Source organism: Elephantulus edwardii, unplaced genomic scaffold (genome assembly GCF_000299155.1).
Source record: "Elephantulus edwardii isolate Elephantulus edwardi_28Jun2011 unplaced genomic scaffold, EleEdw1.0 scaffold00201, whole genome shotgun sequence".
NCBI classification, from domain to species: domain Eukaryota; kingdom Metazoa; phylum Chordata; class Mammalia; order Macroscelidea; family Macroscelididae; genus Elephantulus; species Elephantulus edwardii.
In genome coordinates this window covers 1,614,242-1,641,913 of record NW_006399951.1, presented here as the reverse complement: position 1 = coordinate 1,641,913, position 27,672 = coordinate 1,614,242, and the positions used below count along the sequence as shown (strand labels likewise).

General features: G+C 36.5%; 1 protein-coding gene across 2 annotated transcripts in view; it reads left to right on the top strand.

Moving 5' to 3' along the window:
• CHD9 (chromodomain helicase DNA binding protein 9) overlaps nt 1-27,672 on the top strand; it is a 164,533-nt gene that overhangs the window by 39,613 nt on the left and 97,248 nt on the right. For both annotated transcript variants that reach the window (XM_006897101.1, XM_006897100.1), the window contains exons 2-3: nt 2,675-4,291; nt 21,388-21,719. In XM_006897101.1, the coding sequence (XP_006897163.1) occupies nt 2,837-4,291; nt 21,388-21,719 (1,787 nt within the window). In that variant the 5' untranslated portion in view covers nt 2,675-2,836. The remainder of the gene's footprint in view (nt 1-2,674; nt 4,292-21,387; nt 21,720-27,672) is intronic.

Below are 27,672 nucleotides of genomic sequence, written 5' to 3'. Positions count from 1 at the left end.
TTTGTCTCGAAGAAGCACTCTGGCGGCACTTTTCCCAAGACTTCTCTGTTTGTTGTTTTGGCAGTCCATAGGGTATTCAGGACTGTTCTCCAACACCACAGCTCAAAGGCATCAATTCTTCTGTCTTGACTCAGTATACAAGCTCTCAGATCAAGTGATTGGAAAGGACCATGTCCTAAATCAGGCACATCTTAGTCTTCAAACAGGTAACATTGCTCCTCAATGTTTTGGAGAGGCCCTTAACAACAGGCTTGCTCAGGACAACTCTAAAATCTTACGTGTTCGTTATAACACTGAGGTGCCATTCTGCTTGATAGTCAGGTAGTCACTGTGTTGTTGTTGTTGTTACGTGCCATCGAGTCACTTGCGACTCATAGCGACCTATGTACAACAGCCTTAAACTCTGCTCTGTCCTGTGCCAATCGCACTGTCTCTGACACTCTCATCCCGATTATCCCAGTCACTGAATCAATCCACCTCATAGAGGGTCTTCCCCTCTTGCGCCATCCCTCTACCTTCCCAAGCATGATGTCCCTCATAATAATCCCTGTATCCATTAACATGTTGCCGCACACTTTTAAATTGAAGAGTGTGCTTAGAAACACATTTTTTTAATTTATGACTGCCATATGAAATTGAGCTTCAGTCGTTGATGTCGAATGTTGTTGCTGTTATGTGCCGTCGAGTCGCTTGCAACTCATAATGACCCTATGTACAACAGCCCTAAACTTTGCTCTGTCCTGTGTCAGTCTTACTGCCTCTGATGAACCCATCCTGATCACTGAATCAATCCACCTGGTAGAGGACCTTCCCCTCTTGAGCTGTCCCACCACCCTCCCAAGCATGATGTCCATCTCCAAGGACTGACCTGTCCCTCCTTGCAACATCTCCGAAATATGTCAGACGAAGTCTCAGAATCCTTGCCTCCAAGGAGTAGCCTGGTTTAATCCATTTCAGGATAAATCTGTTTTCCTAGTAGTCCATGGTACCCTCAATGATGTTCCTTTTTTTATCAAAATGTGCAGGATGACAATAGCCGTCATTTGCAGCAATATGTTTAACAGGCCTTACCAAACTTTAGATAAATCGATATAGGGAGAAGGAGAAACCTCCACTTGTAAGTCTCTGTCCATTGTAATGAGGATAGAAGTGACCTCTGTTAAAAATCTTTGGAATGATATAAACCTGAAACAGTGATGGTCAACTATATCATGTTAGGGGCACCCTGGTAGCCTAGTGGTAAGGAATTATACTGCCAACCCAGTTTTTATTCTGTCAGCTCCTTCACAGGGGAAAGTTGACAGTTTCCTTCTACGTGAAAACCTGCTAGAGGGTCAGCTATGAGTTGATTGACTTGACATCACATAACAATATATTAGCAAGTAACCTTTTAGATTTTTTAGCACTCACACACATATTCATATAAATATGTAGCTTTTTCTCCAGAAATTATTAAAAGGCCCATAATTTGTTTAGTTCACACTGTTTGTTTCTACCTCAGCTTTATTTTTAGAAAATACTTATTTACATCATTTACTAAATAGATAATAAAGAACATTGTATATTCCAAGTAATAATTATTAATTTACTAAATATGTAATAACTAATGTCATATATTCCAAGTCATTGTATAGTGAGGCTCTTAGATGAAGAAATGAATACAGATTTCAGTAGTAGTTTACTTTCTTTTGCTTCATAGTTGTCCAAATCAGTTAATAGGAAGGATGATTTTCATAGTAGTAGAACAACAAAACCAGGGAAGCAATGCAGAGAGAAATCCCCAACATAATAATTGTTGATGCTGTCTGTTCTCTTACTGTGCACTGATGTTCTTTTTGGGTCAGTTTATCATGCATTTACCTTTTTTTTTTTTTAGATTTTTATATACACCCTATGAATGCTGGATTATCTGACCAAAGAAGTCTAGGATTTGTGTTCCTAATGAATTTACTAATCTGAGAGAGTCTGATGCCCACTATCTTTTAAGAAGACCTAACTTTAAATTGTAGTTCATATATATATATATATATAAATATAATACATTAGCCTGTGCTACTGGGACGTGAGACTGAATTTGACATACTGTTCCTAGTCTTACGCCAATGTCTTGTATCATAATACATGAATGTCAGAATGAAGTAATGTGCATTAATGTTTCAAAATGTATATAGCTCTGTCCTTCAGGAGACTTTTAAAGTTGTAGGAATTATTAAAGAACTATATGCAGTGACTTAGAGAAAACCAAACCAGTCTGTTTTGGGGCTCTTTGAAGGCAAGGGTGGTGAGACTTAGTCTCACATACTTTTAACATGTTATTAGGAGTAACCAGTCCTTGGAAAAAGACATCATCCTCTGAACAGTGGCAGGACAGAGAAAGAGAATTAAAAAAAGGTGGATTGACAGAGGGCTGGAGTCATGGGATTGAAAATATCAGAGACCATGAGGATGAAGTAGGATAGGGCCGAGGTGTGATTTGTTGTTCATCAGGGTCACTGTGAGTCATAGTTGACTCAGTGACACCTAACAGCAACAGTACTTTGTAATGAATTATCTACAGCACAAAATACTATACACAGAAATGTAATTTGGGGGGTACAAATCATATATAAACTTAATTATGACAAATATTCGCTATTAAATTTACATTACCTTTTTTCTTATTTTTTTCTCCTAGGATTCTGACACTTCATGCCATGTCATTATCTAGAGCAATACTGACCATTCACCTGTTTTGTGTTAGTGAATGACCTTCGGAAATGATGTGATATCTGCTGGATAGAAGGTATATATAGACTCCATTTGGAGTGAACAGCCAGATTTTTATTGACGTTTCAAGATGACAGATCCAATGATGGACTTTTTTGATGATGCCAATCTTTTTAGCGAGACCTTAGAAGGTTTGTCAGATGATGCATTTGTACAACCAGGACGTGTTTCACTAGTTGATGAATTGAACTTGGGTGCAGAATTTGAACCTTTGCACATAGACTCACTGAACCATGTTCAGGGCACTTCAACTCATCAGAAGATGACTGATTTCGAACAGTTAAATCAGTTTGATTCACTGAAATTCCATCAAGTTAATCAGTCTTTTGGTAGCCCTGCTGAACATGTTTTGTCTCCACACTCTCAGTTTAATTGCTCACCGATCCACCCCCAAAATCAGTCCAACGGTTTGTTTCCAGATGTAGCTGATGGGAGTCCAATGTGGGGCCACCAGACAGCTACTAGCATTTCAAATCAAAACGGCTCTCCTTTTCACCAACAAGGACATTCACATTCTATGCATCAAACGAAAACCTTTGTGGCACACCATGACTTTGCCTTATTTCAGGCCAATGAACAGCAAACACAGTGTACGTCACTACGCTCACAACAGAACAGGAATAATCTAAACCCAGGGCAAAACTCTCTTAGCCAGTCCAAAAATTTTATGGATGTTAATATTTCTGGTCCCCATCGAGTCACTGTTAACCACCCACCACAGATTACCAATGTATCTACTTCACAGCAGTCTCTTTCGATGCAGCAATTTTCTCAAACGTCAAATCCTTCAATACACTTCCTCAAGTGTACCAATCACCAGGAAGGAAATTATAATGGACCTTCTCCAAATATGACTTCTTGTTCTGTCAGTAATTCACAGCCGTTTTCTTCCCATTACTCCTTTCCCAGTAATCATGTATCATCAAACAGCCGTCTTCAGTCCTCTACAGGTCTTGCATCTAATCATACAAATCAGACTTTATCTGATTTTTCTGGAAGTAATTCCTTTTCACCTCACAGAGGAATCAAGCAAGAATCTACTCAGCATGTCCTAAACCCTAATACATCATTGAATTCTAATAATTTCCAAATGTTGCATTCGTCACATCCTCAGGGTAATTATAGCAATTCAAAATTATCTCCTGTGCACATGAACTTCCCAGATCCTGTTGATTCAGGAACTCAAATGGGTTTCAACGATCATGCAGAAACTAATGGCTTTTCATCTTTAGAAGAGAATTTACTTCATCAAGTGGACTCTCACACTGAGCCATTCACAGGCCTTGACCCAGAAGATCTTCTTCAGGAGGGTCTCCTTCCTCAGTTTGATGAGTCAACGTTTGAGCAAGATAGTTCAAGTCATGTCTTAGATCATGACCTTGATCACCAGTTTACTTCACATCTCCTCCCACGGTCTTCGGATATGGCTCATGCTCAGTTGCCAAGTCAAACTCAGAGTTGGCATCCATCGCTTTCAAATCATCAGCATTTACACGACAGAAATCGCCTATGTTTACAGAGACAGGTATGTGACTTTTGGCTTTTATGTTCCGTATTTGGAGCAGGGTGGGCTATGATTGTGGACTTAATTGTATGGAAATTCCCCCAGATCTCTAAAGCTCTGAAGTATGTTAAGTGAATGTGTGTTTTACATAAGTTTCTATTTCTTTTACAGTTTCAATTGGAAAGTGTTTAAATGTGCTCAAAGCAACAGACCAGTTTTTATATTTAGAAAATCTTAAGATTTTAAGACTTTGAGAAAATTAAGTGCCTTTAACATAAAGATATTTTATCAAACCAAACAAAAACTTAAAACAGTAACCATGATTAAAAGTAGAACAGATTGGACAAATTCTGTTGCAAATATGATGATGCAGTTAACGTTGTTATAAAAAGCTCATACAAATTAATAGCAAAATTTTAATATCTTGACTGATCACTATATGAGGTTGGAAAGTCATAAAAGAGAAAGTAGATTATTGAAAACAGAATAGTGTATAATCCTAATGAAAATATAATTTGAAACATTTCATCTAAAAAGTTTTTTACCTAAAAAGCTTGTTTTTGAATGTTAGTGCTGGAAAATGTGTGGTAAACTTGATACTTAAGTGAATTTGTTATTTGATACAGGTATTTTGTAAAACAGTTCAGTAGTATATTTAAGAGAATAGAAATCCTTTATAATAATTTAAAATCACAGAAGTAATATATTAAAATATATTTTTCTTACACTCTTTGCAAGGAACAACTAGAATCAGCAGTTTATTATCATTCCTGTCATAAAACCTGTTTATAAAAATGAAAAATGTTAATGATGAATAAAAAGCATAATTAAGAATTAAGATCAGAGTACAGTAATACTATTAAGTGTCTTGTAGACTATCTGGACTAGGATCTTGACATCTGTCAAGAGTTGGTGTGACTTTGGTCTAGTTATATAACTTTTCTCTTTGCTTCATTTTCCTTATCTTTTAAATAGTGAATAATGACAGAATCTATGTATTAGGGCTTTGAAATCACTAGGTATCCTCATCTTTTAAAGAGAGAATACTAACAGTATCTGTGGAATAGGGCTTTGAAATCTCTAAGTGGACCAAATAGTTGATGCTTTTGGCTGGTAACTAAAAGTGTAGACATTTGAATCCATCCAGGGACATCTTGAAAGAAAGGCATCATCATGTACTTCTCAAAAAAAATCTACCCATTGTAAACCCAATGATGGTAGTGGCTTATTACCTTTGTGTCAGTTACCAAATCATAGCTAACCCTTCAGCTGGTTTTCAGAAGCTTTAAATTGGAGGGCAGGAGATTACTGATCCCCCCCCATCAGAACTGATGGATTCAAACCGCCTACCTTTGGGTTAGAGGGCGCTGGTGGCCTCCTGGTAGGAGTTGTGCTGCCAACCCCAAAGCCAGCCATTGGAATCTACTAGCTGCTCTGTGGGAGATAGATAGTCTCTTCCCTTGTGATTTACTGCCTCTTAAAGCCTGAGAACGCTTACTAATGGTCAGTTCCAACTTGAAAGCACATTAATAACTCCACCGCCATAAGAGTGCTAGCAGACAGATAGCATGCCTTCTGGGAGAAAAATCTTTCAGATATAACATAAACCCTTCAAAAATGATCTTAATCTGTGATCAAATTTTAGGTCTGCTCACTTTTATGCTTTCAAGTTTTGAGTTAATTTCTTGCTTTTTTTTTAAATTGTATGTCTAGAAACTGGGTGTGAGGGGAGAAAGCCAGTCAATTTTGTATAATTTTTTACTTATTGAGGGGACTCTGGTTGCTTTGTTTGGTTAGTCCATAAGGAGTTAGGATGCTAAATCCAAAGCCTGTGCCTATCTGGCTGTTAAAAATCATGAGATGGGCATTTTCCTACGATGCGTTTACAGTATCAAATGCCAAATGGACGATCAGCTGTGAGTCATTTGTGACTTAGGACAATGAGTTTGAGTTCTTGTCAATTATTAAAAGATTTTCCTCAAGTTTACTATTATTTCTTTATAGTATAGTATATATATAATCGCTGTAATTTAAAGAGAATGAATGTAAATCATGTTTCATGATCTTTGTAACAACTGTTACATGAACTTTTAAAATTAGTGACAAAGTCATGAATACTGTAAATGAATACTTAAACATATGTACATTTTTAAATTTTATTTTTCTTTTAAAAACATTTCATATGAACAGGATTTTTGAAAAGAACAGTACAGTGGGCATCTGTATACATGAATTGATGCCTATTCTTAGCCTTTCTACACTGTTCCAAGTTTTTCATTGTATACATACATACATTAACACTTGCAGCCAAACTTTGCCAGAGTATCAAAAGTAATTTGGGGAGATGGTGACATGAGCATTTGCTATCCGTAAGGAGCTGTGCTGTCACCCTAAAGGGACGTGCTCCAAATTCCTAGCTACCCCACGGGAGAAAGATGGGCAGTCAACACCCACGCCGATTGACTGTCAATGAAAACCTGCTGGAGGGTCAGCTGCCGATCAGTTTGGATGCGATGATACTCAACAACAAGATATGTTTCTTTATTTTGTAGTTGTTAATAATATGCACACTGTTTTGATAGTTTCTACATGTACAAGATGAATGGAAACAATACTTTGTGAGATTTGTAAACACTGCTATTTGAATTTTTTTCAGTTGGTGGCAGGCACAGTTGTGAGTACTGTGAATACCTACACATAGATAAGATATACTTTTAAATTTTATTTTTGTGGTTTTTATCCTTTTGTATTGGTTTGCTCATGAAATTCATGTACATTGTATTGTGTTGCATTCATGTACATTGTGCGGCACACACTGTTTCTTTCACGTTGTTTTTCATATGATCATTCTTATACATTGTGTTTAATAAAATGAATCACCATTGCTCTGTGCCTACTGTAACCCTGTCTTCTCAGGTCCCCATTAGATCTTTCCTATTTTCTTTCTTTTGAAACATTTCACACATGCTCATTGGGAAGACCCACCATGAGCTGGATTGACACAATGACTGTAGCAGGGGGCTCCAGTTTGCTACGTATGGATGATGAGCCTGGTGCAGCATAGGACAAGATGCAGATCTGCTGTTGGTTCTTTGAGTTGTACTTGACTCAGCTGTATGAACTCGGTGACAGTGATTGCGTACTCTTGGAGTTGTGCAACCATTCTTGCCTCCCTTTGCTGTTAACATAAATTCCTTTCCCCCTAATCCTGTTGTTGTTAAGTGCCATCCAGTTGGAACCAATTTATAGCTGATCTTCAGAGGCTGTAAATCACATGTAATACTTTGGGTGTGTTGTTAGGAGAGGCCAGTCTTGGAGGGAGGCATCATACTTGGAAAGATAGAAATTCAAAGTAAGAGAGGGAGACCCTCAACCAGATGGATTGGCATAATCACTGTAACAGTGGGCTTCGAGTGTGTCGGAGGTGGGGGAGATGGCCTAAGAAAGGTCAGTTCAGATTCATTGTTCATAGGGTTGCTGTGAGTAACAGTTAACTCAGTGATAAATAACAGTAACAAAAATCACATGGGAGGTGATTGCCCATCTTTCTCGCAGAAAGCAGCTGGTGGATTTGAACCATTTGCCTTTTGGTTGGTAGAGTAACTCTTTACCACTAGGCCACCAGAGCTGATGTGTGTCAGAGCTGAACTGTGTTCCATAGGATTTTTCACAGATTGATTTTTCAAAAGTAGGTTTTCATCTCTTTTTAGGAAGATATTTCTGTCGATCCAAACACCTAACATTTAGTTAGAAATCTGAGCTTGTGAGCTGTTTATATCATCCAGGGATGTGAACTAATGAAATCATTTGACTCAGTGACAAGGGATTTGTATATATAGTCGGGCAAAGTTGGTTGAAAAATGGTATGTTGAAAAAGTGTTGCCATCTGGCCTATAACTTTAGTGGAGAGAAACAACATCAATAACTCAACGCCAGTGGATATAGAGGTTGGCTGTTTTCCCCCCTTTCATTCTTTTACCAGTTCTGACACCAGCTTCTCCAGTGGTCTGCTTCTCCACTGGCTTTGAAAATTCATTATAGTAGAATTATACACAACAGAGACAGTCCTCATAGTTACAGAATTTACTAGGAAATAATAGACTATAATTCCAGATTGAACTATTGAATGACTCAAAAAGCAGTTCTTCTACCAGGACAAACTCTACTGATGTTGGTTTCTAGCGAGGCACCCTACTTGGCCCAAAAGTTTAGCTCTGTGGGTCAGCAAACGGCCAGGTCCAGCAAGTAGCCAGAGGAGCCTCACTCTGCCAGCAGGGCTCCTACCTAAAAGCTCTCAGTTTTCTTACTCTGTGTACGGCGAAGCCTGGTGCTCTTTCACTTGCTGGTTTCCTGCTTGTGCTGCTGTAATTTTTCAGCCACTACTTCTCATCAGATTGCTGTGTCTTTGTTGTCATTGCTCTCTGTTTCATGACTCCAAGAGGATTACTGGGATCTGTGTGTTAAAGGACTCACTTTTGAACTGTCTTTCTTGATTGTAGTCAGATCCACGTTTCTACCTTTGAAAGGATTCCTTTTAAGTCTATTAGAATGGCAAAACCAACCAATCCCCTTGTTAGCATTCCATATACCTTATCTGATAGCTCTATCACAAAAAGGTTACTTGCCTCCCTTATTAATATTTACTTACATTATTTGCAAACTATCCTGTATCTTTAGTAGGTCCAAACCCTTAACATTTGCCTAGAGGCCAGTTTAAAGGCAAAGGTGTAGCTTTCTGATCACATGGTATACATCTGAGAGCAATACAATAAATAAGGATGACAGGAGAAGAATCAGTGCCTTTGAGTTGCAGTGTTAGAGATGAATGCTGAACATGCCATCGACTGCCAAAAGAACAAACACATCTCTTGAAAGAAGCAGTCATAGGACTTGTTGGAGACATAGTGCTCATTGGAAGCAAAGCTTTATTTCTCACAGTTTGGGAATGTTGTTAGGAAAGGCTATTCCTTGGAGAGGGACATTATGCTTGGAAAATTGGAGGGTCAGTGAAAAGGAGGAAGACCCTCAGCGAGATGGGTTTGTACAACATTTGCAACAATAGGCTTAAATGATTATAATCTCAAGGAATTTATAAGGGTGGTCAACTTGATTCTATGAACAACAAATCTGAATCCATTACTGTATTAAACCAAAGCATAGTAGTTGTGGAATACTTAGATATGAGTGACCACTTTTCTTTGCTTAGATAATTGAACTGAAATTTCAGATTTTGAAAATATTTTATTTACAACAATGTGGTGTGGATAATATGGAACAGAAATTGTGAGAACTTACATAGAAAGATTAGAATATAATTTTCAGTTATATAAACCTAATAGTTCCTCAGCTGTGCAAATAATATCTTCCACATTTTCTATCCAGGTAATTCCACATTATGAATGGAGTTAGATATCAAAGTTTTTCCCTCAAATATTTTTTATATACCTGAAGTTAGTACAAGTTTGTGTTGAACATTTCATAGATTCAGCGTTTTAGATCTTAACAATTTAATTCTTATATAAAATAACTAGAAACAGGCTTAACAATTCTTAGTAGTTAAAAACAAGCAAGTTGGATGTAAATAGGTCATGAGTTGCTTGATGGTACCTGTCTTGTTAATAGATCGCTTTTATAGCTTGAACTCTAGGGTTTACAGATGATTTAAAAAAGAGTGTTAAGATTAAGGTAAGAAACTTATATGTGATAGGTTTTTAATAAATATAATTATGTCAGATTATTTTCAATTATTGAGAAATGCTAAAGTAGCTTCTAAATTATTAAATTTTACAGTGTTAATGCTAGAAATGTACTTTTATTATAGTTTCTGAAATGTATACATTGTATACATGTGACAATTTTATGTAAGAATCAATAGTTTGGAAGAGTTACACTTTTACTGTCCTTAGCTGTGAGAGCTTATTGGGTGTCTGCCGTTGTGGGAGGTTCTGGTGGGCATTGGTTACTAAGATGACTAAGGTTTGGTTCTTGCCTGGTAAGAATTAAAATCGAAGATTTAATAATACTTCAGTCTTGATCTATATTATCACATCAGAGATACTCTCTGTTAATATCAGATTTTCTTTTTTACAGTGGTTTCTACTGCTTTTGTTTAGTCCTCCAGCTATTTGATTTGTAAAGAGTAAAAGCACACACACAAAAGAAAAATTCATTTCCCTGACCAATTCTGTTTAAAATAGATGGTCCTCTGACTGATTTAGTGGTTTCATTGCATTCTGTAATTGCTATTCCCCCCCACCCCTCGTCTCCATATGTACACCTCTGGGCAGTTTTTTAGGGAGAAGGGGTTGGGTTTTCCTTAACTCACTTCTCCCTGAGCAGCTGTGTCACCTTGTCCTGGGTGACAGATCGTATCAGTCCAGATAGTTTCTCTAGCATACACAAAAATATTTGGTCTGGGACTGCAGCCGGATGCAGAGCGAATTTGTGAGGTTTTTTCCCCTTTGTTTAAATGTCTTCACTGTTTGAACATTAGCCCTTTTGAGAGCTGGAACCTTGTCTACCTTGCTCAGAGTTTTTCCCCCAGCAGTAATAAATATTGTTGACTGAATGAAGGACCAAAAAAATCAGTCAATACAATGATAGGTACTGAGAATTCTTGTAAAGTATAAATTTTATTGTCTAAAGGATGAGACTTAAAACTTGAGATTTATCAGTAGTGGTTTACCTAAATCAACCTCATGCAGCCACCATAACCACTTCCTGTCCCTTATGGATTTGCTTGGTTTAGACCTTGTACATAAATGGAGTAATACTACTTGCTGTCTTTGTGATAAAATTCTTTCACCTAATACGTTTTTGTCGTTTACCCATGTTGTAGCATGTATCAGTCTTTACTATCAAATAAAAACTTGTTGATATATATTTTTGGGTTATCTGTTTTGACTATTATGAATAGTGCTGCTGTAAGCTTTACTATACAAGTATTCATATTGCTTTGGTGTATACTTCCAGGAATGAAAGTGCAGATCATAATGGTAACTTTATTTTTAATCTTTTTAAGTAACTTTTAGACTATTTCCAAAGCAGCTTGCTGTTTGGTATTCATTCCACTAGGACTGTATGAGGGTTTCAATTTCTTTACATTCTTGTTAACACCTGCCTTTTATTTTGTGTTCATAGTGGGTAAGAAGTGGTATTCCATTGTGGTTGTTATTTGTATTTCATAGCTACTGATGACTAATGATGTTGAGTATCATATACTTATTGGTTATTTTTATATCTTTGAAGAAATGTGTTCATAGGGTTTAGTCCATTTTAAAAAAATGGAGCTTTTGTCTAATATTATTGGGCTTTAGGTATTCTTTGTATATTCTAAAATTGCTTATTTCATAGATAGTTTCCAAAAGTATTTTTCCCATTCTCTTAGTTATCCTGTGTGTAAAATTTACAAAGCAACTGATAGATTGTTCCTTGACATTGTTAGTAGTCTTCAAAGTGTGTTTATGTTCTCCTCATTCTTATCTCAACTTCCTCATTAGAGCTTGATTTTTTTTATGATAGCCATTGAAGCACAAAAGTTTCTGAATTGACAATGTTTAGTTTATTCTGTTTTCATTCTTTTGCTTTTATTGCCATATCTAAGAGTCTAATGCTTAATTCAAGGTCATAAAGATTCTCACGTATTTTCTAAGAGTTTAATGTTGTGATTAGGTGACATAGATTTAGCACTGGCTCATCGTCCCCCCGGTGTTAATTTCTCTTATGTGTGTGAGTTAGAGGTTTAACATTCTCTTGCATCTGGTCATCCAGCTGTCCCAGTACCATATGTTGAAAGATTTTTCCCCCCCCCGGCATCTTCACTTCTATTGCTTTATATATCTGTCCTGAGCTCTGATGGCTAAGTGGTAAGGTGCCAACCCAAAGGCACACAGCTCAGATCCACCAGATGCTTTGTGGAAAAATTATTGACAATCTCCTTTGTGATTTACTGCCTCTGAAAACATGCTGGAGGGTCAGCTGTGAGTCAGTTCCAACTTAATGGTGCACAACAAAGTTTATATGTATCCAGGCTATCAATTTTTGCAAAGAAATCATCAGATATTTTTAAACAGTGGAATAGCAGGATCATATAGAATTTCTATATTCACATTTTTGAGGCAATGTCAAACTGCCTTCAATAGTGGTTTTACCATTTTACAATCCTACCAGCAATACATGAGAGTTCCAATCTCTTTCCTACTTAGCAGTCTTTAGTGCTTGCCATCCTGTTAATCTTTGCTATTGCTGCTGGTGTGAGACGGTATCTCATTGTAGTTTTGATTTTCATCTCTCTGATTGGCAGTGATTTTTTAGCATTTCCTCATGTGTTTGTTGGCCATCTAAAGATCCTCCTTCTTGGTGAAGAATATTTTTTTTATTACTATTAAATTTTATTAGTTTTAATGAAAATTTACAGGGATTTTGGGTTTTCATTCCTTCATTGCTGCACCATTCTCTCTACCCTCCTCCCCAGTTTGTTCTTCTTCCCCCGCCATCCGAATGTCTGTTTTAATTGTCCAATTGCCACAGTGCTTGTCAAAGTCAGTTCTGATTAATCTCCTTTGTCAGTGTGTCCTTTGCCATTCCCTATCACTCCTCCCTGAGAGAGACTTCACCCTGATTCATAAGGAAAAGGGGATGGCGTATTCTCTTAGCTACTTCCTGCTGAAAAGGGACGCTGTGGGTTTCAGGGTGAAGATCTTCTCTCACTACTCTAAAGGGCCCCTTTGGCAGTAGGAAACACATAGACTATTATGGAGATTGATTTTGGAGTTTAGATGCACTGTTATTAATTGTGCTTAGCCGTACATGTTCATATCCTTGAAGAAGTATCGTGGGGGGGTGAAGAATATTTTAATGTTGTTTTTTTTCATGCCCATTTTGTAATTTAAGTAGCATTCTTTTTCTTGTATTTTGAAAATTTTAGTTATGAGTTCCTTATCTGAAATGTTAATGCCAAATATATTTCCCCAGTCTGTGCACTTTCTTTTTACTCTGTTGGGGAAACTTTTTCATACTCACAGGGACTTGATATTTAGAAAGTCCCATTCATTGATTTTATTCTTTCCTGGTTGTATATTTTTTGTTATGTTTGTTATTATGTTTATTATGTTTGTTAGCGTATTTATGCCATAGATTAGGGGTTCTAAATTTGTTCCTGTTTTTTCCTCTGATAGTCTTTATGGGTTGTTTGTTTGGTTTTTTTTTTTCCCCACTCACTTTGTCGCACATCTCTGACCAGCAGGAAGTGCCAAGAGATAGAATGAACTACTCAAGACTTTCCTTAGTCAGGATGTAAAGAGAGAGGAACTCATGGTTGCATATCCTCATGACCTGTTGTCTTCATTGTTTTTATGAGAGGCTTTTCATTACATAAGCAGTAAAATACGTTAACTGGGCTACAAGATGTATTTTACTGTTTCTTTTCTCCTCCCCTTCCCCCCGCTTTGGTTTCTCTTTTTTTTTTTCCTACTAGTTTATTTACAAAATTCAGATACAAATTCAAACAAATTCTTTCCATTTCCCCCATGCCTCCACAAATCAGATTGATATCCCCCTCCCCCTGCACATCCATATTTCTCTCCTTCTAGCCTCTCCCAACCCTCTTGACTCCTTATACTCCCTACAAGAATGGTTTTTTACAATATTTATCCTTGTGGGACTGAGTTTGTTCACTCAGCATAATGCTCTCCAGTCACTTCCAAGATAGGTAATAATTTACAAAATCATTGCTCCTGCGTGCTGCATAGTATTCAATTATGTGAATGTACCATGATTTCTCAGTCCATTCATTTGTGGTTGGACATTTGGGCTGTTTCCATGTTCTTGCGATGATGAATAATGCTGCTGTGAACATTGGTGTAAAATCTCCGTTTGTGCCTCAGTTCTTATTTTCTCAGGTTATATTCCAATTAGTGGAATAACTGGGTCATATAAAATTTCTATGTACAGCTTTTTGAGGAAATGCCAAACTGCCTTCCAGAATAGTTGTACCATTTCATGTTCCCACCATGAATGTATGAGTTCTTGCCACATCCTCTCCAACATTTATTACTTGCTGCCCTGTTAAACTTTGCCACTGTTACTGGAGTAAGATAGAGTACCTCATTGTGGTTTTAATTTGGATCTCTCTTATTGCTAGTGATTTGGAGCATTTCTTCATGTGTCTACTTACCATTCGAATATCTTTTCTTATTTGCTGATTTTACCTGTTTCTATAACCACATCTTTATCAGAAGGAAGCATCAGTGGGAGAATCAAAGTTTTGCTTGTCCCAGGGCAAAGTATTTGATTTGTCTTAACCCAGACTGCTCTTGACTTGATCAGCCTCACCCCTCTACCCCTCAGTCTGTGATCCACTTTTATTTGGTTTTGTGTATTTATTGTGTTTTAAATTTGTTTGTAGGAAATTTGTTTCCTGAATCAATAATTCATATACAAAATGGTACATTTCTTTGATATCACAGGAGTGTAATTTAATGATAAATTTTACATTGTCTCAATCTCTTATTAAAACTGTTATCTATTTTTTACAAGTGCCACACTGTAAAAGTGCATTTTTCTTTTCACTTGCTCACCACTAAACATTAAAACTGTACGTTAAAACAGTAACAAACGTCTGGTACATATTTGTACCCCAACTCATTCTCAGGACCGCCTTTCAATATTGAAAGGTGAATTACTCATTAAATATTTTGTTCTGCTAGTTAAAGAAAGGAACTCTGGGAACTAGTGGTTAGGGAATTTTGTTCTAACCCAAAGGTGGTGGTTCAAATCCATTAGTGTCTCCATATGATGAAGATGGGAAGAGGGTCAGCAAACGAGGCATAAGGGGGAGGGCAGAATCACTGGAATAACAGAGGTTAGTGGGTGGGGGGTGAAATGTGAAAGTTTTAATGACGGCTTGAAAAGACAGGGTGATAATCAGCATAGAGCATTGATAACTAATTATGTAAAATAATTTATACCAACTGTCTAAAATACAAAGTACATGTATAAAACACTATGTAGATATGATTATATGCAAACCAGTGAAACAGTTTTTAAAAAGTTTTTAAAAAGCTGTGAGTCAGTTCTGACTCATGGGCAGGGACTTGAGAGCTCCTGAAGATGGAGTGATTTCTCCTTTTGGCCTTCTGTCTGGGTGGTGGAGATGGGTAGAGACCAACCTCATTTCTTTCTAAATTTTCCAGAAACATTTTCTGCTTTGAAAGTGCCTAAATGGCCTTGGAAAGATAGTGTGTTTGTTTTTGTGTGTGTGTGTGTGTGTGTGTGTGTCTACTGAGTAAATGATTTTTCACAGTTTTGCCCTAACTTACTCATTAATGCTTTTCCCCAGTAATTCTCTTTGGGTTTCTGAGATCCTGTCTTTCAAATATATTAAAGTGTACCATGATACCTCAAGAAGAGGAAAATACAAGCCAGCATCTTAGAACGTTTTATGAGTATAAGTGTTAAAATATCTCACCGGTTGCAATCCTGTTGCTTGGGAAACTAATCTGTATAAATCTTGATTTGCTTGTGCTTATCTCTTCCTTGACTACCTCTCACTATGAAAATTAACGTTTTCCTTGAGAACAGTTTCAGGTTTTCCTTGTCCTCCCTGAGGTGTCATTGATGAAATGTTGGGTGTTAATGGAAGGATTGGTATTTTGAACCCATCAGTCATTCCAGAGGAGAAAAATGAACTATCCCCACACTGTTAAGATTTACACCCTTGAAACCCTGTTAGAGTCAGACTTGATGGCAGTGGAATTTTGGGTGATTCTCTGGTTCACAGCGCTTTAGTTACTTCCCTCATATCTCTCTAGTCATTTATGGCTTTGTGTTTTGTTTTGTTTTTATCCATTAAATGTACACTTTTATTCTTATAAAAATAACAGCATTTTTGTAAGCAGTGTTCAATCTCTTAGTCTATTCCTGTTCCCCAGATAGTCTGTCATTAGATATTGTTACATATGTAATACACATTTAGCAAATACTTATAAAGGGTCAACAAGGGGGGGGGAACTCATCACTAAAATGAATTGACATAGTGACAGCAGCAGTGGGCTCAAGTGTGCCATAGATGATGAGGATGGCACAGGAGGGCAGAATTCAGATCCATTGTTTGTAGGGTCGCTATGAGTTTTACTCGATTCTACAGCACTTAACAACAAGAACCAACAGACTAATATAAGTTAGAGAAATTAGGATAATGTGGACTAATTTTAGTTTGGAAGGAAACAATGAAACTAACAAAAAGGAAATCATTAACTTAGATAAGTCAGACTTAAAATAGCAGGGTTTAGAGCTGTACAAAGTGTTGCTAAGAGTCACAGGTGACTTGACAGCACCTAACAACAACAGCAACATAATTGGGTAGCTGTAGTCAAGTTGTTACTGCATGCTGTCAAGTTGGAACCTACTCATAGCTGATCTTGCAGTGGATTGTCAGAGGCAGTGAATTGCATGGGAGGAAAAAGTCTATCCTTCTCCTTGTAGAGCAGTTGGTGGATTCGAACATGAACCTTTTGGATTGCAATCACCTTCTTCGACTAGGCCACCAGAGGCCAGTAGTTAATTAGTTGATTGCCATTTAGAACAATTACCATGTGTTAAGGATGGACACAGATCATTGGAAGCAGATCACCAGGTCATTTCTTCCATATAGCCCCTTGTTGTAATATTCCATTATAGTAATATATCATTGTTTTGGAACCAACTCATAGTTGGCCCTTCAGTGGTTTTCAGAGGCATTTAATCACATGGGAGGTAATTGCCCATCTTTCTCCCATGGAGCAGATTTGAGCCTCATGCCTTTTGGGTTGTCTGCACAATTCCTTAGGAAGCCGCCAGTACTCCCTGTATACCCTGCACTGTCCTTCTATCCTTCCAATAATGATGTCCTTCTCTAAGACTTGTTCCTTCTGGCAATATGCCCAAAGTATGTGAGACAGCTTCAATATCCTTGCCTTCAAGGGGCATCTTGATTTTACCCTCTCCAGGACAGACTTGTTTGTTCTCTTGGCAGTCCATAGTATGTTCAGTACTCTTGTCCAACACCACAACTCGGGCACAAAGGCGTCGAATTTTATTGTCATCCTTAGTCATTGTCCAGCTCACAAATGTGTAACAAGTAATTGCAAAGACCATGGCCTGGATCAGGTTTACCTTAGTCTCCAGACAGGCATTGTTGTTCTTTAGCATTCTGGAGAAGTCTCCAACAGCAGATTTACCTAATGCTGATTGTCTTTTAATTTTCTCACTTCTGATTTTGGATCCAAGCAAGCTGAAGTTGTTACCTCAATCTCTTCTTCATCTGTCATGGTGCTGTCATTTGGCCTAGTGGTGAGACTGGTGGGGTTTTGTGTAGAGTTGGTACTTTTTTTCTCTTTAAGTTTGATTTCAATCTGTGTTGATGACTCTAGTCCTTGACCTTCTTTAGCAAATGCTTCAGGTTCTCTTCAGTTTCAGCACTCTTTTTAATTAGTATTTCTAGGTTTTCCCTCTGTACTAGTACTTATTTACTGTAGGATACAAACATGATCTTCCTGCTCTTCAGTTATCCTTCACCCTTATGCTAGTTTCTGTATTTTAGAAACTGTAGTGGAATACCCTAAATTTAATACTAGCTTTATTATTGTTATTGTTAGGGCGCAGGAGAGGAAGACTCTTGATGAGATGGATTGATTCTGTGAGTGGAGTGGTGGGAATGAATGTGTCCGAGACAGCGAGGTTGGCACAGGATAGAACGGCATTTAGGGCTCTTGTACATAGGGTCGCTATGAGGTGCAAATGACTCGATGGCACATAACAACAACAACAACAACCTGAGATTTTAAGACTATCACTTTTTTATCTTCAGATCACTCTCTCTAAATCTGTTACTTGAAGTAAATGTGATAAAATACAATGGTTAAAAACATTGTCCCTTGAAGGGGCCCCTCTGTGCCAGCATTCAGTAGTCTTGGGGTCTCTGGACAGTCACTTTTCCATGCCTTAGTATCTCTGTGTATAGTGAGGGTAACCATATACACAGCTCACAGGATTGTTTTGAAGATTAATTGAATTAACATGTAGAATATATTAGGGATAATTCTTAATATATACTAAGCACTAAATAAATGTTCGTTCTTATTATCATGATATAATTTTTGCTCTCTCATATCCCTACTGTTGTTTCAGTTACTGTTGATAGTGTGATAGGTGCCCTTTACCTAATCGCTTATCTCCGCTATCACTGTCATTTTCTTAATACCACTTTGCTGACCCAGTGGGTAGTTGAGAGGTTAAAATCAACCAGCAGCTCCAAAATCTGTTGGAGGGTCAATTTTTATTAGCTCCAGCTCAACCACAAGATGTTACTCAGAATTAAAAGAGGTTTTGATGTGGAAATGCTTAGAATGTCTCCTCACACTTACTTAGTATAATACTTGCTGACTTTTTATTGTTACTGACCTTTATATTGATGTCCTCAAGCTAGTCACTTTCCTTTTTTTTTTTTTAAACTTGTTTTGTGCGGTCGAACCAGATCTGACTGGCTTGTGCTGGTTGAATCAGATCTGACTGGCACAAAAGGAGATTGCCCCTCCTTCTCCAGCAGAGCATCTGTTGGATTCAAACTCCAGGCCTTTGGGATTGCAGCACAGTGTTTTCCTTATTTTTCATGGTCTTGTGCATTTAATCTCTTTCTGATGTCTGAATTGGGATTTCTAGGACACTGCCCAGACCATGTTGCTTTTTTTCTTAAGATCTTTTTTGCCTAAAAGGAAAAAAAAATAAAAATCAAAGTTCTTTGGTACAGACTTCTGATGATGACATTGATTAAATAAACTTAAATTACATCTGAAGTAGTAAAATTTCATTTTAGCTATTTAGTGGTCTTGTTTACTAAAGTAATGTCAAGTTTTTTCAATAGATTTTGTACTGATCAAATTACCATGGACTTGCTATATGTTTCTTTTTAGCAAGGCCCGAGCCTAATATTTTATCTGAAAAATTCAGTTCCTTCCAAAATATATAAAGGATGAAGGTCATGAAATTTCTGTGAATTTTTGAAGGATAGAAAGGATAATTTGAATTTATCTATGCTAAAATTAAAAATTTTTCATATGGTTAGCCATTCTTTAAAGACAGCTTTCATTTGTTCTTTTCTAAGTCTCTTGCTCCATTTTCAAATTTAAATGAAAATAACTCCATTTTGCTATTTTAAAAATATTGTTCTTTTTTTGTTAGAAACGTAAAAGACCTTATCGGATTTCTTAAAGAGAAGTCACTTGTTATATGTTCATTTGCATGAGCTGCTCTTTAACCCTTTGATATGATCATCGCCACCTCTTTTTATGTTTCCAATAACACAGGGAAAAGTATCTTTTTTTCCTTTAGAAATTTTCTTTTGCGTGGTAATAGCTTTATAATGCCATTTCACCACAGTTTTCCCTGTTGTTGTTAACATGGCTTCTTTAAATCAGATATTACGCATGTTTTTTAAAAAAACTTTACTACAGGAAGTGGTATAGTGAGAGTTAATGTATTACTTGGAGGGAAGAACAGTCCATTGGGGGTTAAATTGCAGAGTCTAATGGAATAATAACTGGTAGCACCATCTGCTGGCCTACTTCCGCAGAAGGAGTCAGTATTTTTAACGACATCTCTAATATTCATGCTGATGCATTTTGATGCTTTGTGCATTCATTTCTTTCTGTGCTTTGTTGGAATCTGGCTATCTGCTTACAGCTATTGAGTAAACTCAGCTTTTGAAGAGAGGTTTACAGCCTTTTTCATACCAGAATCGGATAGACAGTGGATATAAACTTGTCAAGCCAGAAATATGTTGATAAATCACAATGTGTATTTGTGGAGGGTTGTGCATCTCTTGGTTGCAGCTTGCTAAATAGGCCATTTAGGAATCTTCTTTCAATGCTTTTTTCTTGAGCACTGCCTGGGGTGGTGAAAAAGCAGAGGGCAAGCCTTTGTCTGACGCCAAAAATGTCTTCAGTGAAGAGGCCAAGAGGAAGGGTAAGTGAAAGCTTGAATGAGTGGGAGGAGGAGGGGTTCTTTGGGCTAAAAGGCTAATGGGATTGAATAACCTTCCTTATTACTGGCTGCTGCTGCGGGAGTCGTACTGCATCGCCATCTTGAGCTTGTTGCTGTTTTCTGGAGTCTTGGTTATTTGTTATATAGCTTGTAGGCCTTAAGGTGGCATTTTAGTGAGCAATTCTAAACCCTCTTTGCTTTCTCAGTGCTGCAGCACTGCTATGAAACCTTTGATGAGGCAGGTATAGAAAACATCCAGTGAAGTACACTGGAATCGGCATGAAAATGTGTTTGGAAATCCTTGATGTTTTTTCCCTTTGCTATAGTCAGAGGCATGTTTACGGGTAAGAACATAACAAAACTGTGATCTAAGTATGTGCGGAAGAATGTATGTTTGAAGGGAAAATGATTTTTAAAATGTTGATTTACTTCCTGTGAGAGTGCTAAAATATTAATAATTTTAATGTAAAATTATAAAACTTGTATTTTCCTAGAATTGCTTGAGTGAAATAATTAGGCTATAGAAGGTGGGGGAAACCCACAGGTTAACTCTTTCACTGAAAAACTAAAACTTTTTCTAATATTAAGTATGAGAATGTTTGTTTACTAACTAGCTGTATTGCTGCATAGATTGCACATTAAAATGGTTTAAATGGTTTCAGACTTCAGTCTCTTAAAGTAGAGGCTTTTGTTTTTCTTTTTAAAAAATGTGGTGAACTGTAAGGAATAGTTTCTCAATTAAATCACAGTTTTAAATGAATAATTTTCTGAGTTCTGGAAAAAAAAGGCTCTTACACCAAATGCACACAGTATTTTTAGGACAAAGTATGAATCAACTAACCGACCAAAAATGAAAATATCCATGATTCTGAGTTATCCTATTTCAACCTCCATTTTAAAAAGTCGCAATTTCAACTGCTTTGTTTTATGCCTAACTAATTTCTAGAGAAATATATTTTCTTTTAAATTTGTTCTTAAGCGCTGACATACTTGCTTTTATAATTTTACTTCCCCATTTAAGCCTAATTTTAAAGTTTCAAATATTTATGTCAATTGTTTTCAGTCATATATGTTATAAAATAATGTTTTGGTTTCTCTAGCCTCCATCTTCCAAGAAGAGTGATGGTTCTGGGACATATACTAAGTTGCAGAATACCCAGGTGAGGGTCATGTCCGAGAAGAAGCAGAGAAAAAAGATGGAATCAGAAAGCAAGCAAGAAAAGGCTAATCGTATAATTTCAGAGGCCATAGCAAAAGCAAAGGAGCGCGGAGAACGCAATATTCCACGAGTAATGAGCCCTGAAAACTTCCCTAGTGCTTCTGTTGAAGGAAAGGAAGAAAAGAAAGGCAGAAGGATGAAATCCAAGCCAAAAGACAAAGAGAGCAAAAAGACAAAAACTTGTTCCAAATTAAAAGAGAAGACAACAATTGGGTAAGTTTTAAATAGCTTTTGGTTTTTTAAAAGAGTGCAACCTGCCTAGCCTGCTTTTTATTTGGTTTACATTGTTAGATACCTTACGCACCATATGTCCTTTTTTAATGTTTCACATAATATTCCAGGATTTCTTAAATCCTGTGAACATAGAGTTTTACAAATTAATGTTAGCAAAATAAATTTAAAACAGGAAAATATTTTAGCATGTGAAATAGAAAAAAGCCAACAAAATTATATTCTTAGTACAATGACAGTGGCAAAGTAATTTTTTTTACAGCATGTGTATAAAATTTCCTTATAATTTTTAAAAAACTTATAACTGTGACTCATTGGGCATGTTCTGCTTTAAAAACAAAAAGACTTTATTTTCTTTAGACAACTTTGGACAAAATGAGATTGCAGGAAAACCATGACACTATAAACCAATAATAAGCAGTAGACTCTTGGCTATTTTATTCCCATATTGCTTTTCTAATTTGCTTAAGTATCATAGAGGTCAGGCAAAGATTAATGTACCAAGAGATGTGTAAAGACAAACAGTTGTTCAAGGAAGGTGCTTTAATCTTAGGTTATTTTTATCTGCTACAGAATGTATTTTATTTTTTTAGTATAAATTGTGCCTTATATGTTTGCTTATTTTACATGGAAATATGGAAATAACCAAAGGTAGAAATAATGTAGAAGTTTTTGCATTACTATTTGGTTATTCTTTTCAAGAAAGTTAGGGAATTTTAAAAGGTTTTTCCCCTTATTACAAGTAATACATAATAAAAGTGATTCCAGGTTGTAAAAAATTTTCATTTGCCATACACCTACTTAGAACTAACATACTTTTATAACCAAAAAAATTCAGCCATACAGCAACTTAAATTTTGGTTTTGATGTTATTAATTGAAAACATTAAATAGCATAGATTCTTTTACTATAATGAAATGAAGAAGTGATAGTATTAATTTTACATTTTATTCTCAGATAACTAATGACATTTTAAAATTTAGTTTCTATTCTTATTTTCTAAAGACTTTTAGTGTGAAAGGTACAAAATTTGGTTTATGAAATAACCATGTTTTCTACTTTATTATGTTAAAAGTTAATGAAATTTCAGTTTTGTTTATGTAGAAAAAAATAGGAATATTTAAAAAGAATGTATAAAACAGAATGAAATTAACATTAAAAGCTTTAGGAGTTATAACTGTTATTTGCTATAAAATGCTAAGTGGAAGGATCCTTTACAGGCAAAAGATAACCGAAGTATATCTGGTACAAGGAGAAAAGAAGTGTATGTAAGGGAAAATTAGCAATTATTGAATTTTAATAGGAAAGTCACACATGCAATGGACTATTTTAATCATCATACATTTGTGTAATTATGGAAAGATTATTAAGAAAGTAATATTTCATGGTTTTTATCAATTTAGAACCTTTTTTTCCAAAACAAAAAAAACCAAAGCCATTCGCTAGGGAAGAAAATGTAGAAATTGTACTAGAAAATATAGTTGGGGCTAAATACTTTCTGATGTATGTTGTATATTACAGAGTGTGATTGTGTGCTGTGGAGTGTGAGTGTTGTCTGACTGTGATTCTGTGATTAAACTAATTGCCCAACCATGCCACTATCGTCAAGTTGGAACTCATTCATAGCTGGCCTTCCAGTAGGTTTTCTGAGACAGTAAAACCACACAGGAGGAGATTGTCCATCTTCCTCTTCCAGAGCAGCTGGTGTATGCGAACCATGTGCCTTTGTGATTGCAGCTCTGCTTCTTATTACTAAGCCACAAGAGCTCTCTAGATTTTTAATTAAAACTATCAATTAAATTTAGTATTATCATTTTAACTAGCAGCATTTTCTAATATAGCCAACATTTTCTTGAAAATTATATTCTATTATTTTCAGAAAAACTGAGTTGTTGGCCATTAATAAAATGTTAAATTGAAATAATTTTTAAAAGGAGTAAATATTTCAATTTAACTATCAGTGTGGGGAATTATAAATTTAAAAAAGGAGTTCAAATTCAACTTATGAGCCGTAACTTTGGTTTATATTTGTTCAGAATGAGGTGTCTGTTATAATCATAGAAAAACATTAACAGATGAAACACTGTTTGCTAATGTGCTGGAAACCTTTCCTTTCGTATGTCACTTTAGAGATTGAGGAGGCTCAGGTGGCTTAGTCTCTAAGGAATTGTGCTGCCACCCTAAGAGAGGCGGTTTAAATCCACCTGCATGAGAGAAAGATGTGTTGTCTCGTCCTGTGCGGTTTACAGACTTTGAAAACTAGAAGGTCAGCTATGATTGAGTTCTTACTCGATGACAGTGACTTGTTTTGTCATAGATTGATTGTTTTGGGTTTTTTTGTTTGTTTTATTTGGTAAAAAAAAAAAGGTGCTTTTTTTGAAAATGTACCTGTGTTGTTGTTAGGCCCAGCAAGTCAACTATCATTCATTGTGACGCTGAGATCAGCACATTGAACCCTGTCATTCACCATGCTCATGATTTATTTACCTATAGGTTGATTATGTAGAAAATACAAGGAAAAAAATGTTCTTTTCAAAGTATTATATAATCTCAAGTCTTTAAGTTAAACTGGGAGTACAGTATGATAACGTGGTTAAATTTTGTTACTCAGAATTCAGTTAGATTTGTTAAAATCCAGATTTTATTACTTTGCAATTTAAATTTGGGATAAATACATAACCTAAGATTTGTTTCTTCTATAAAATGGAAATACCATTGGTATTATACAGTGACTTTTTCATGATGAATTCAGCTAGTAACATTTAAAGCATACAGTACCTAAAATATTTAATGCTCAATAACTTTAGCCGTTATTGTTTTCCAATTTAAAAAACATGACTATTTAAGGAAAAAAACTGAGGCCTGGAACCAGGCCCTTCCTGAGGTTCAACTGCCCTAGTAATTTTGCCATTAAGGCATTATTTCTAAATAAATAGTTCACCTTCAGTGGTACACCAACATAGTACAGGAAACTAGGGGCATTGATAGTATTGTTAGTTGCCATCAAGTCGAGTGTGACTCATGCTGACCCTATAAACAACAGTTCTGATCCTTCTCTTATCCTCTGGCATAGCCAGCCCATTGCTGCCGTAACTGTTTGAATCCATATGGTTGAGAGTCTTCCTCCCTTTCACTGACCCTCCACCTTCCCTTGCATGATGTCTCTCTGCAAGGAACATCATGTCTCTTAATGATATGCTCAAAATATGTGAGACAAAGCTTTTGTCGTCTTTGGCTCCAGGGACCATTCTGGCTGCACTTTCACTAAGACATAGCTATTTGTTCTTTTTGAAATTCTCCTCCCTACCCCCAGACATTTGCTACTTGTTAAAGGAATAGTAGGTTGACTTATTAATGGCTATTTTTAATTCAGCATGCCTATCAGAAAGCATTAAGGAGAAATAAATTTTGTTTAAAATGTGCCTGCAATCCGAAATAACTTTCTAGATGTATTGGAGGGGAATGAGTTCAAATGGAAATGGCTTGTCAAAATAAAGGCAGGACAGGAAGGCAGTGTTTTTTCTTGTTACATTTTGCTTTGAGTTAGTCCTGGCAATCACTTTCTAAAACTTTGCCTGTAATAGAAAATAACAAGTACTTCTTCAGTGAAAGTAAGTACATATTAGATGTTCCAGGAGTATTTTATGAAATTACTGAATGAAAAGAGGTTTAAGTATTAATTAATATCAAATAATTTTATTTGTTAAATAGAAAATAGAAACAAATAATATGTAAAACCATAAGGATATAAACTTAACATTTTAGTAAAAGTAGGTGCCTTTGCATTCAATGAATTACAGATAAACATTCTTCTCGTGTTCTTTGCTTTTTGCCAAGATCCATCTGACATTAGTGATAATTGTGTCTCTAGTGCCACGACCTCTTCTAAACCCAGCTTATATTTCTGGTAGTTCTCTGTCAATGTACTGTTCTAGTCATTTCTGGATGATCTTCAGGATTTTGCTGGTGATATTAGTGATACTGTTTGGTAATTTCCACACTTGATTGGGTCACCTTTTTTTTTTTGGAATGGGAATACATAGGGATCTTGTCTAGTTGATTGGCCAGGTAGTTGTCCTCCAGATTTCTTGGCTCAACCTGATTATCATATCCAGGGCAGCATCTGTTTGTTGAAATACGTCAGTTGTTATTCCATCAATTCCCGGGGCTTTATTTTTTTGTCAAGTGCTTCAGAGCAGCCTGAGCTTCTTGCTTCATCACCATCGCCTCTTGATCATATGTTGTTTCTTGAAATTCTTCTGTGTGAGCCAATTTTTGGTACATTGACTCTGTATAGTCCTTCCATCTTCTTTTAATGCTTCCGGAATCATTAAATATGCTGTCCCTGGCATCCTTAAGCATTGTAACTCACAGCTTCAGTTTGTTCTTTAGTTCCTTCTGCTTACGAAATGCAGAGCAAGTTTGGCCCATTTGATTTTCCAACTCCAGCTCCATGCACATTTTATTTTAATACTTTGCCATGTCTTCCCAAGCTGCCCTTTGAAATTTTCTGTTCAGCTCCTTAACTTCTTGTTTTCTTCCCTTTGCTTTGTCTTCTTGGTTCTCTTGTGTGATATTCAGAGTTTCTTCCTGACATCCAACTTGGTCTTTTCTTCTTCCTTCTTTATAATGACCTTTTGCATTCTTCATGAACTCTATTCTTGGTATCTTCCCATAGCTCCTTGAGGAAAATGGGAGTCCCAGAACAATTGATTTTGCTTATGCAATTCCTATACTTGGACCAAGAAGCACTCCTCCGAACAGCAGGGAAACACTGCATGGTTCAAAATTATGAAAGGAGTGCATCAAGGATGTATCCTGTCCCCATACCTTTTCAATCTATATGCAGAGCAGATCGTTCAGGAAGCAGGGCTTTATGAGGAGGAATGTGGCATCAGGATTGGAGGAAGACTCATCAACAACTTACGTTATGCAAATGACACAAGCTTACTTGCTGAAACTGAAGAGGAGGACTGCAGTCTTCAGTATGGATTGAAGCTTAACATCAAGAAAACAGATTTCTTTCTCACTATTGGACTAAATGGCAGCACGATGGTAGATGGCAAAGAGATTGAGGTTGTTAGCAATTACAGCTAGCTCAGATCCACAATCAACACTGTTAACATCAACAGTCAGGAAATCAAAGATGAATTGCACTGGGAAAATCTGCTGTCAAGGGCCTCTCCAGAGTACCGAAAAGCAACAATGTCAGTCTAGAGACTAAGGTGCATCTAATCCAGGCCATGGTCTTCGCATTTACTTGCTATGCGTCAGAGAACTGGACAGTGACTAAGGATAGAAGAAGAATTGTGGTGCTTGAAAAGAATCTTGGACTGCCAAGAAAACAAGTAAATCTGTCTTAGAGAGTGTTAAACCCAGTTTCTCCTTGGAGGCTAGGATTTTGAAGTTCCATCTCACATACTCTGGGTATGTGGCCAGGAGAGACCATTGCTTGGAGAAGGACATCATGCTCAGGAGGGTGGAGGGACAGCACAGGATAAGAAGACCCCAGTTGAGAAGGATTGATCCAGTAACTGAGGCAGTGGGGTTTGGTGTGTCAGAATTAGACTGGCTCAGGACAGGGTAGGGTTCAGTGCTGCTGTACATATAGCTGTGGGATGGAGGCAACTCAATGGCACAGAACAACAATAATAGGTGACTGAGTCCTGAAGTAGACTAGTAAAATCACTACTATGTTCTTAAAGCTCTATTAAAATTTAGGTTGGGCCATACGATTTCACATGACTTGATTGAGGCCTTTAAATTTTATTTCCATTTCTTTTTTTCTTAGTGATTATCTGACTAACTAGCAAGAAAAATTTGGTTATTAAAATACTCTTTTAACGATAAAATTTTAATCAATAATATTAGTTATTTGTAATTGAACACTTTGCATTATTTGTTATTCTATCTGTTAAAAGAATATTAGTTACCT